The following is a 12166-nucleotide window of genomic DNA, read 5'->3' as shown; positions in this document are numbered from 1 at the left end:
TCATCCCATGTGGTTGCTGAGGATTATTTGAGAGGACTGAGTTGTGTGAGTTCAGCCTTCAGTCACTCAGTTTGGATCAGAGCTTTTGCAGTCTCTGTCCACGTAGGCTGTCCTTGCATTGTGTTCCAGAATTCCAGAGAGCTTTTCTTCCCTTTTGGGCTCCTTCACAAATTCTTAACTTTCTCAAAGCCAGCAGATTATTGCCAGAGGTTGAACTAACTGCCTCTGATTAATGGGATGTTCTTGACTAGGCAGTCAGATAGTTACAGATTAAAAAATCCCAACACTTCTGGTATTTTCTTGGGATGGAACTTACAGATGCCTTGGGGAAATAACTAGTAGTTCTTGTCATCATACTGTTCCATGGATTTTTTTTACATCAGAATTTATATTACATGTGTTATTCTTGGTCTGCTTAGCTTGTTTCTTCCTGGATTCATTATCCTTGGACATGCTAAAAGTGAAGAATCTCCAAGCTGTCTTTTTTTCTGCTTAGTTTTATGAGATGTTGCATCTCCTGGATCTCTTTGTAAGTGCTGGTTCTAGAGCATGGGTTAGTGCTTATACATAAAAAAATGTGCTTCCTGCTCCATGTCTTTATCACAAAGGACCTTTTACTGTCCTTATTTCAGGACTTCGATATTTATCTTATTTTCCTTCACTTGTATTCTAAGGATTTTTTATTTTCTTTATCTGTATTTTGAGAAGGCATAGATTGGGCAAGCTCTCTGAGTTTGTTATATCTGAAGGCAGAAATTTAGATCCAATTATGTTTTTAGGTGATGAGTATTACACAGAAATTCTTTGCTTCCCACTGAGGAAGTAACTTGATTAGAATTTTCTGGGATACTTGGTGAGGATGGATAGTTGTAGTTTTGAAAGATGAACATTTGTAAAGAGCTTGGAAAGGTCAGTTAACACTTCTGAACTGAGATACTGAAGCAGAAATCTGGTTAAAAGATATTTTCACAGAAGGCTAATATTAAAAGTTATGGTCCTATTATGTCCTATTTTTTGGACTCAGTTTGGACTTAGGTGTTTATTGTATCTACTCAGTGCTTGATGGAAAACTTAGCTTAAGATAATAACTTAAGATACTGGGATTCATCCAGTTTCACAGGTCTCTTTGTTCACCCTTTGACCCAAAACAAAGTTTCAGGATCGCCTAAAAAATTTCACATTTCACTGTGTCTGAATTTCTGCTTCTGACTCTTTTGTGTCCACAGAAAGCCATGAACTATATCAAGCTTATCACCGGGTAATAAAATGACTCCTGGCTGGTGATGTGATGTGTTTAATGCTGGATTGTTTCCTTTGGTGGCAGGACTGCATCAGCCTGGGCTCGGGGGAGCCGAGCAGGAGCGCCTACCACTCCTTTGTGCTGTACCACAACAACAGCCCGCGCTGGGGGGAGATCATCAAACTGCCCATCCCCATCGACCGCTTCCGCGGCTCCCACCTGCGCTTCGAGTTCCGCCACTGCTCCAGTGAGTGCCCCCCTGGCCAGGGCAAGTCCAAAAGGCCCCAGCTCCTTCCACTGCCAGTTAAATCTGGATGGAAAGCAGGAAAGAGAGGCCAGCCTGCAATACAGTGAAGGGGCATTGCTAAGCAGCCTTTTGCTGAATTTATCAAGCAGCACACAAAAACACGGTGAACAATCAGTGCAGGCCAAAGAGCTTTGTAGATGTTTGTCCCTGCTGTTCTTTTGTTGTGTTTTTCTGTAGAATGTTTTCTTTGCAGGATAAACAGTTTAGATTTTTCTATGTTTGGCATATTTGTGTTTGATTTGAAGCTTGTCAGTCCTTTACATAGAACTAGAAAAAAGAAATTAGAATTAGAAAAGTTGTTTGTTCTGTAAGACGCTTGTTTACTTTTAGGCATGTGGAGAAGTTGGTGAGTAATCTTGTATATATTGACAGACAGGGTATGCACAAATACAATTCCTTCTTTCTATCTCTTGCTGCAGCAAAGGACAAGGGAGAAAAGAAGCTCTTTGGTTTTGCATTCACCCCATTGATGAGAGATGATGGCACGACCTTGTCGGATGATATCCATGAGCTTTATGTTTATAAGGTACCAGCTCTCTGCAGACTTTTCACTGCTCATCTCTACTTCAGTACTTAAATGAGTAATGGTCATTACATTATTCTTCTCTCCCTTATTAGAAGTGTGTGAGGAACAGATTAATAGTAGTTTCAAAATTTTATACATCCAAAATCACATGGTTTGGGTAGAGCCTTCTATTCTAGGTGCAGCTCACCTTTTCCATCCTGATGATGATGATTTATCTGCTATTAATCCCATCCATTTTGACTTCAAACACACTGGTGTTCATGAGCATTCAGCACTTCTACCAGCCTAAGGCATTGCTCTGTGCCTTTGTAAGATGACATTGTGCTGGATTCAAATGCCTTGTGCTGCAGTGCCACAGCCCTGCAGCAAGAGATTTGGGCTTTGGGGTTTTTTCTTCCTGCTGATTCACCTGGGTTTATTTGTTCAGTATAATTTTCAGGCAGCATCCTAAGTTTACATCTGGAAGATCTGGTGAGTTCTAACGAGGCAATGGTTGGAGACCACTCTGTAGAGCTGGGTCTGTTCTGGGCGTGTCCAGGCCCCCAAGCACAGTTTTTCCTTAGAAGTGTGGGTGTGCACCCACAAAAATCCCAACACAGGCACTGTTGGGGAACTGCTGACAGGCTGTGGGCGTGTGGGATGAGATGGACAAGGTACAGCTCCATCCCTTGCGCTGTCCCTGCAGTGTGATGAGAACAGCACGTTCAACAACCACGCGCTGTACCTGGGGCTGCCCTGCTGCAAGGAGGATTACAACGGCTGCCCCAACATCCCCTCCAGCCTCATCTTCCAGCGCAGCACCAAAGAGACCTTCTCAGTCTCCACACAGCTCTCTTCTACCAAACTGACCCAGAATGGTGAGTTGCTGACCCCTCAGAACTGCCCAAGGCAGCCGGAATTGGGAAAGAGAGAGAAAAAATTCACTATTAGCACTTCCACACAATCCAGAGTTTGTTTTGCTTGACTTTTACAGAGCAGCTAAGTAAATAAGGGTTTTTTTACAGGAATGGCCCTAAGGTACAAGCAGGCAGGAGTGGATTGTCCACAGTGCAGTGTCAAGTCACACAGAGAAAAAGGCAGCCTTTACTCTCTTCAAAGCACTTTAACCATTCCTTCATTCCTTTCTCTGTTAGCAGTATTGACTTACTCTATATTGTACTTCTTGTTCTCCATTATATATAGTATACATAAAGATAGATAGATAGATAGATAGATAGATAGATAGATAGATAGATAGATAGATAGATAGATAGATAGATAATTTCCCAAGAAGTGTGGACTGCATCAAGAGGTGAAGTGCAAATTGATCGAATCTCTGATGGGTCTGGGGTTGCCATTCTTCCCTCTGTGTGTGGTTCTAGCTCTCCCTCCCTCTCTCTGCAGTGGATCTGCTTGCCCTGCTCAAATGGAAAGCTTACCCAGATCGAGTGATGGATATTCTGGGAAGACTGAGACATGTCAGTGGCGAGGAGATTGTTAAGGTACTACATGAAATAACAGCCTTTGGATGTATCTGCGATAGGCAGTGAGTTCAGACCTGCAGGCTGCTTCTGAAGGCTCCCTCTTACTGTGCTTTTTGATTCACACTGTGAACTTCCACCCTGTATGAATTGGGATTTTATTATGACAGGAAACTGGGCAGGAAGATACACTTGAGAAATTATTGCACAGTCAGTCTGTGGGATCAAACCAGAGCTAATCCTTAGTCAAATGCTCTCAGCCACATGTGCTGGGTCCTCAGCACCAGTGGTGCCAGTCTGCAGACCTACGCAGCTGCTGGTGCAGACACAGACCCTGGCAGGGGCTCTCTGCTGCTTCCAGCCAGCAGTGCACCACTGCTCTGTCTGCCAGCTCGTCATTTCACCGGGTTTTGTAGCCAGTGTCGCTCCACATGATAATCTTGGGTGGCCTGAGCTTCCTTAGGGGCCAGGAACTTCCAACTGCGTTTGAATACTTGTGGTCTCGGCAAAACAAAGTGCATTCCAGATATGCCCCAATAATCTTTGGTGTACTGGGAACTCTTCCTAGGATTTATTTCTATAAATCTGGATGTAAAAGCTGATTTCTAACACAAACAACCAAGGAGAAGAAACTGAAGACAAGTCCTATCACTTAATAAGTAGTTTATCATTAAAGCCACTTCACTGTAAGTCATTTGAGTGTTGCCATATCTGGAATATTACTCTTTATGATAACTTGATAACAGCAACAGGGGAGCAAAAATCCCATTTATACTGGAATTCTTCAAGAATGTCATGTTTTTTACACTTTGTTTGTAGGGCAGTATAAGTATCTGATTTTTATAGAGAAAGAAAAAGGAAGATATGGGTTGAATTATTTCATGGAGAGAAGTAATTGACTCTCCCCATAAATCAGCTGTCATTTGGCACTGGGATATGAAGAACAGAATATAATAATTCAGAAAAAAAAGACATTTTATCATTTCAGAGACTTCATAAATTGTTATAATTTATTTCTTGTTGTCAGCATCAGAAATTTAAGTAGAGTAAATTAAAAAATCATGGGAGAATGTATAGTTAATGATCTCTAGCACTGTCCTTCACACTCATCCTTTTGGAGACTCTGCTTTCAGAAAGAAAATCACTGAACTGTCAGTGCTCAACTGACAGTTGTGGAGTTAAGGGTGAAAGAAGCAATTGGCAACATACAACTTGCCCCAGTTAATGCTTGTTAGAAAAGCTTTCTGTCTTTTAACAAAAATTTAAATATTAAACACAATTTAATGTACTGCCCAGCCTCAGATTTGATGCTGAACAGTACCTGAGACTCTAAAGATCTGAGAGTGAGAGCAAGTTGTTTTGCCACTGGTATCAGGCAGCACTTCCAGTCAGCTTAAAGTGAGAGGAACACTCAGTCAAAATTACAAATCAGGTATATAATACATATTTCCTATATTTTGGTTTTCTGTCATTTTTGTTTGAAAATAGTCCTTGCAAAGAGGAAAAAAAAATTTTAGTAAAATCAAATTAAAACCTGTCACATCACTTGGGTGAACCTGAAGTGATTTGTCCTTGGCAAGTGTTTCACAAAGATATTAACATGTATGAACTAGTTGAAGCAGGGGAGAAATAACCTTTTGAATATAATTTAAGTTTAAATTCTTTGTTCATGTCATTTTAGTTCTTACAAGATATTCTGGACACATTGTTTGTAGTTTTGGATGACAACACAGAGAAGTACGGTCTGTTGGTGTTTCAGTCTCTGGTAAGCTGCTGGATTGTTATTTATCTCATGCTCAGTGAGTTTTAAGTTTCCTATGATCATGTTGCTGGTATTGTGCTTCTGTCAAATATGAAATACTCAGCTGGATCCAGCTGTGTTTCCTGTAATGGGTGAGGAGGGCAGGCTGACCTCAGCACATCCAGGGGCAGCAGTATTTGCTCTCACATGGGAGAAGCAACAAATAATACCTTATAACACAGCTGTGACTGTTTAAAGCAACTCATGTATTTGAATGCTCCTTACCTTGTTCACTTGTCTGTGGTCACTTGGCAGCAATGTGCAATTCCTTGAGTTGGGTTCCCTTCTCCATTCCCCAGGTGTTCATCATCAACCTGCTCCGTGACAGCAAGTACTTCCACTTCCGCCCTGTGATGGACACCTACATCCAGAAGCACTTTGCAGGAGCTCTGGCTTACAAGTAGGTCTTGTGTTCTTCCCTTTGAGAGGTGGCATCACCAAGCTTGGGAATGGTGGCACCATCAGGATGACAACCATCCTGGCAGCAGTGTCCCCAAAAGTAGAGCTACTCACATGGAAGTTTTCCAGCACAGCTGCAGGGAAAAGCTGCCCGATGTCATGAGTGGCTGAGCGTGGCCACACTGGGCATTTCTCTTGCTCTTCTGGACTGGAAAATCTTTCTTTTTTATTTATTTTTTTTAATTGAAGAGACAGCAACAACTCATTACAGTCTGTAGTCTATACAAATGAGCTACCAAGAGCATATGCATTCCTCATCTTAAGGATGCTGGGATGCACAACTTGTGTGAAAGCTTAGAGAACTAATTGTAACTTCTGAAGTGGACAGGTATTCACATAAGATGTTCTATTTGATTACAGTTTAATTTCAGTAGATCAGAAATGTAAATTTCACTCTCACTTTGAAGATTCTGCCTTATTTTCTGGTATTCAAAAGAGTCTCGCACCAGAGAATAAGACAATTTTCGAAAGAGTAACAGTTACCCTTCAGGGTGTTGTTTTTCCTTTCTTTTAGACCACTGCTTTTATATATCTGAGTGTATTCTATCTTTGGCCACAATAAAATATAAAAAAAGCTAATAATTGCTTTTGGTTCTTTAAAGCAATTCATATTTTTATGTAGCTAAAATAAAGAATACTCTATGAATGGTAGGTAAAAACCCATAGATAATATACACCACTGGAAGGCATAGTCATGTTCAGAGAGTAAAAGGTGTTCTGCTTTGTGTTAATTAGCACCTCTTTCAGACAAAATAAATGTTTTTGGTAGTCTGATGTCTGAAATAAAACATGAGTTTAATACAGTTTTGTAAGTTAGTCCAGATGGTCTCGTGTAGTTAACATAATAGATGCAGGTATTTTCTTTGTGATCTGTTTCTAAAAGCTTACTGAGATGAGAGCTGGGATTTCTTATTAAAACAGATGTATATTTTGGTCTTAGAACCATGCCTTTATCAAAGCTGTCTCTCTAGTAACATCTTTTTTATGTTCTCTTAGTGTTCCTCATGGTCCAAGTGAATTACAGAGAAAAAAATCATCTTCTGGTTTTGAAACTTAAATAAATGTAAATACTATGTAAATTCATTATTAAGTACAGATGTAACTGACCACTGAAATAAAGTGAAATGAGACTGGTTTAGAGATCTCTCCCTAAAACCAAAATGTTTGATGACTGTCAAACCTGGTGCTGAAGGTTGCTCTTCACTGCCTGTTCCCTCAGGGAGCTGATCCGTTGTCTGAAGTGGTACATGGACCGCTCGGCCGAGCTCGTGCGCCAGGACCACATCCAGGAGGCAATGAGAGTAGGTATCCAATGGGAGCACTGCTGTCTGCTCCTCTGGCACCACAGAGGGGCTGGGAAGCTGTAAATGGAATCAAGGGTAGTGTGGTACTGGCTTCCTATAATTGTTTAACTGGATTTTTTTATATATAGCTACAATTTTAGTTTTAGGGGGAGATTCATTCTTGTGCTGAAAAGATTGAAAGAGTTAAATCCCCTTAAGCCCTGTTGCAACCCTGTGGAGAACTTAAATGGGACTTACATCCATGGCCAGTGCATAAATACTCCATTGGTGTGGGCTACACCTTGCCCTTCAAGCAGCAGTAGTTTTGAGTGTATCAGGCACGGGTGCTATGAATCAAAGTTTTGCTCTTCATTTCTGGCTGTGAGACAGCTCCATTGTATCACAAGTTGAAGTCCAGGAGTATTTTAAGCAGCAGGTGGAAGGAAATCCTCAGAAGTAGCACAGGACCTGACCTATGGTTCTGTGATGGGAGCATGATGTCCCAGAGAGGCACAGTGGTGAGAAACACCAGGAATCTGGGTGCTATTTATTACAGAGAAATCAGAGAATAAATGAAGAATTCATTTTACCATGTGTAATAGTAAGCCTGGAAGTCAGTGTGTCAAGTGCACAAATACAAGATGTCAACATTTGCAGGAAGATGTTTTTCTTTGAGTGAATGCCCACCTGCACCTTCTGCCTCAGACGGGGCTGCTGTCCTAACACCTGAGTCTGGGTACTTGGAGAACTGGAAGCAGTGGCAGTGACCAGCACCTGGATTTTGTCACTCGTCAGTACAAACAGGTGAAACCTCTTCCAGGTGAAGGACACTGCCAATGGCATCCTCTCACTTTCTAGATCCCCTGCCGTGATCCTATTCAGATAACACAAGGGCATTACACCAGTGCTTGCTTTGTCTTTGTGAAATATTGACATGCTTAGGAACATCTTCTTTGGGAATTTTCAACCACAGATTCATATGGAATGGTAAAAATAGGGTAAAGATGCCTTTTCAAGGAATTAGCAGCTTCCTCTTTTTTTTTTTTTTTTTCTTCTATTCTTATATTTCCTTTTTTTAATTGCTAAAAAAGCTATTAAATTTACAAGATGAGAGGAAGATCTCCAGCTGGAATAACTTTGAGGAAGTTTTCTTGCCTGTCAAACCACTCATTAGTGCTTTATGCAGTGCAGCAAATTGAGATGTAGGATATTGTCCTTATATAATCTGCATTTGTTGAGCCTCATAGCAGTCCTGTTTGGAAATAATAACAACAGGAATGCTGGAATGTCTTTGAGCAGCTGGGGTTAGGGAAGTCAGTTTGTGAATACGGTACATTGTGTCTCAGCCTCCAGGGCAGCTCTTTGCCTACTGGGGCTCTCAAGTGCCGGCCTAGAACATGGCTGTTCCCTCTGTGAGGGAGGTCAGTTTGCAGACCTGACAGCCTAAGCCTTTCCAAGCACAGGAATTGAAATTATCAGCAGAGTTTGTGCAGACTTGACAGCACATCCTCTGCTGCCCACACTGCTGTCACATCTTATTCAGACAGTTGCTTTTGCAGGTATCTCTTGCAGGCCCAAATTCAGGTCTTTATCTTCTCCCATTATAGTGAAGAGATTGACTTCCTTCTTTGTTTCCAGATTTTATTTCAGGCATTTGGAGTAAGTTTGTACCAAAGACATTATCATTGCTAATGTGTCATTACTAATACCAAATTCTACTGTTGGGGATTTCTGTGGTCTTTGATGTGCTCACCACAGTCCTTGCATTAGCAGCTCTTTGACTGAGAAAACAGGGATAGCTCTGTATCCCTTTTCCCCTGAATTATCTGTTCAGTGTAGTGCCCTAAAGCTGGTGCTGAAATACTCTGCACCCTTACGGCTCCTGGCTGCTCATGTACATTCATGATGGACACGCAGATGTCTCATAGGATTCTGATTTCCAAGCAGGGCACTAGCAAAGAGAGTTCTAGAGGATTTCAAAAATTTCTTACCTCCTTCAAGACTGCTCTTAATTCTCAAAACCTCCTGTGCAACTTGGAGGAGCTATAACTGGAAGGACATTTCTGCCTAGAACACATAATGCTCCTTTATTGTGCCATATACAAAGCTCCACAAAAGCTTCATCCAGGCACAGCTGCCTGTGCCTCACAGGGGACTTGTGTAACCAAGTGTCCATGAATGGCTCCACAGCCATTGTCCCTAAGGAAATTAAGAATTAGAGAACTGTGTCAAGGAAATGCCCTTCCAGCTTGAATTATCTTCCAGCAGAACTATAGGTGGGTTTTGCCTAGATTTGGGAACCAACAGCAAGGCCTTTTTTCCCTCAGGAGGTTTTCCCTGAGTCTTCCCTGCTGGTCACAGGGCAGAGGTGCTCACCTGTTACATGAATATGCACACAGACTGTGTTTGTAAGGGACCTACTTTAATGTGATACTGATCTTTTATATCGTGCCAAACATCACTGAAGGCTGGGATTTTCTCTCAGCGTGCTTGTATGTCTTTATGCACAAATACACATTATATTTGTGATGTTGTAGTAGCAAGAGCCAAAGTTAGTCCTGGTGCTGACTTGTGCTACCAAAACTTGGTTTGTGTGGGCTCATTGTGCTAAGGAAGTGCAGTGTTCTGAGCCCTGCTATCTCACCTTCCACAGGGAATTATGGAGGTTCACACACAAATGCTCTGATTCACTGCAAAACTTATTTCTCACACTGAAGTTATGGGCCTTCAGATGAGAATTATGGTTGTGTGTACTGAACCCCTAAAGCAGCTCCTATGAGCACTGCATGTGCTGGGTTTGGTGTTAGCACAGGGATGTCAGCCTTGGAGAGCTGACTGGGAACCACTGGGCCTTTGTCTGGAAATGAGCCAGGAACGCAGCTGATATTTCCTGATGAAGTTCTTTGGTGTAAGGAAGCTTCCATGGAACATGGTTTAGCACAGAAGTATAAATGATACCTGCTGAATTACCAAAGTTGCCATAATTTCTGGGGGAAAAAAAAGCTGTAAGAGTCAATGACATTTTGAAACTCATGATGGCTTTATGAGGAATTTCACATTCCCAGTCTATATCCTTAAAGCTGTGGCATTCTAGAACTTACAACATAGTATTGCATACTTGCGTATATTCTGTGGTTCAGTGAGGGACTCTCATGGGTGCAAAAATATCTCTTGGGAGAAAAATTTGGATTTGAATTAACTTCCAGTTTCCCAGTATTGAAGTGGGACAAGAATATTTTCTGTGGAATACAGTGAAATATTATTAAGGCTTCTGTACAGCCTATGATTGCTGAATCTCCAGCCTATTGTTTTCCTGTGCTGGGTTTTGAGGATGTCATCAAACCATGAATTATATCTTCCCTTAATTCTGCTTTGCTGGTAAATCCTGTTAAGCACTGAGGGAAGGAGAGATGGCCCTGATATTTGGTGCATTCTGGCATTGGCAGTTGTGCACAGCCAGTACCAAGGAGGTGTGTGAAGTGTCACCTTGCTGGGTTGGTGTCTCAGAACTGTTGATAGGGAGTGACTTGTTACAGCTGCTCAGAACAATGTGTTTTCCTCATGGTCACTGCTGTCAAATAAAAGCAGTTCTAAATAATGCCATTTACAAAATTTTGAAAGAAAACAGAACAGCTTCTTTAGACACTTCAGTCATTGTGTCAAGTCATGAGAAAACCAGAAGTTTCTTACCTTGACCAAAATTTTCCTCAAATTATGTAACTCAGATTTATCTCTTTGATGTAAATGCATAATTTTTCTGCTAGTGATACATGCAAGTAACAAAGATTATTGGTTGAGAATGGGTGCTTGCCTAAGAGTAGCTCTTCCTCAACTGAATTATGTAACTTATAAAACCTGTTTTTCTTTCTCCTTTCTAAAGCTCAAGAATTTAGTTATTATGCATGTAGAGTCTTTCCTGGTTCTCTTTAAAGCTCCTTTATTTTTCTTTCTCTCTTTTTCTCTGTCCTGATCTCCTTCCTCTCCTGCTCCTTAAGGCCTTGGAATATCTTTTCAAGTTCATTGTCCAATCTCGGATCCTTTACTCCAGAGCTACTTGTGGAATGGAGGAGGAGCAGTTCCGCTCCAGCATCCAGGAGCTTTTCCAGTCCATCAGATTTGTGCTCAGCTTGGACAGCAGGAGTTCTGAGACTCTCATCTTCACACAGGTTTGCTATTTCCTACACTCCCACTGGCAAACCACAGGGCAGCTGTTCCTGCACGGGTAGGAGGTGTGGGCATGTGGAGTTTTCCCCCTAACGTGATGCTGGCAAACAAGACACCCATTGATGGCATTAGACAGTAGCTTTGTACAGGTGAGCTGGACTGGGGGCACTTGAGGAGGAAGTGACTTCTCCCATGAGAATGCAATTTTTGCTGTTGGCAAAAGTTTTCAAGTCTCTCTCATTCCTATGTCTTATGGTTGACCTCAAGAATTTCTAAATCCTTCATTATAATACTTCAAATCAATACTTACAGCCATAGCAGCATCACAGTGAGAAGTTCAACAGATGTATTTACACTCAGATAAATAATTCCAGCATGTGCTAAAATTACAGTCAGAATCATGTGCAGCCTGACCACAAACATGTTGTGATGCCCATACTCATATTTAATGCATCATTAAATATGGCCCAGGGGACTTCATGAAGATTCCATGTGGGCTGAAGGCAATACTCAAAGTGAGTAAGGATGCTGCTGAGTTTTGGGTTCAGTTCCTAAGCATGTAAGTTGTAAATGTCAAACATGTTGTTTTATGCCTCTGCTCAGAGAATGTCAGAATGGAGCACCCAGAGCTCCCTGGTAATGTGAAGGTGGTTTGTAATCACTAATGCAGAATTACAGATGTCTGGAGCACCTGCTGTATTTTGCCAAAGAAGCAGCTGCTGTGAACGTTGCAGCCAAGCAGTGACTCTGCTGGTTCAGGAAGCTGCCAGTGGAGTGATCTTTTTCTTAAGGAGCTGCTCTGAAAGATTTGAGAACAGCTGCTCTAATGTTTTATTTAATCACCCATTAGTGGGTATAATAAGATGAGCCAGGAACAAGAGAAATCAGTGCACAGAGTTTTTGCAGACAAAGTGATGGTGAATGGA

General features: G+C 41.6%; 1 protein-coding gene across 14 annotated transcripts in view; it reads left to right on the top strand.

The window, feature by feature from the left end:
* Window positions 1-12166, top strand: part of DOCK3 (dedicator of cytokinesis 3) — a 183288-nt gene that overhangs the window by 116943 nt on the left and 54179 nt on the right. For all 14 annotated transcript variants that reach the window (XM_088061622.1, XM_088061619.1, XM_088061624.1 and 11 more), the window contains 8 exons: window positions 1325-1487; window positions 1967-2073; window positions 2759-2930; window positions 3457-3554; window positions 5215-5298; window positions 5634-5734; window positions 7013-7094; window positions 11072-11242. In XM_088061622.1, coding sequence (XP_087917748.1) covers window positions 1325-1487; window positions 1967-2073; window positions 2759-2930; window positions 3457-3554; window positions 5215-5298; window positions 5634-5734; window positions 7013-7094; window positions 11072-11242 — 978 coding nt within the window. The remainder of the gene's footprint in view (window positions 1-1324; window positions 1488-1966; window positions 2074-2758; window positions 2931-3456; window positions 3555-5214; window positions 5299-5633; window positions 5735-7012; window positions 7095-11071; window positions 11243-12166) is intronic.

This window comes from Pseudopodoces humilis, chromosome 13 (assembly GCF_049639895.1).
Source record: "Pseudopodoces humilis isolate 2021_Gansu_Grassland_sample_001 chromosome 13, ASM4963989v1, whole genome shotgun sequence".
In the NCBI taxonomy this organism is placed as follows: domain Eukaryota; kingdom Metazoa; phylum Chordata; class Aves; order Passeriformes; family Paridae; genus Pseudopodoces; species Pseudopodoces humilis.
This window is presented reverse-complemented; position numbering and strand designations above follow the sequence as displayed.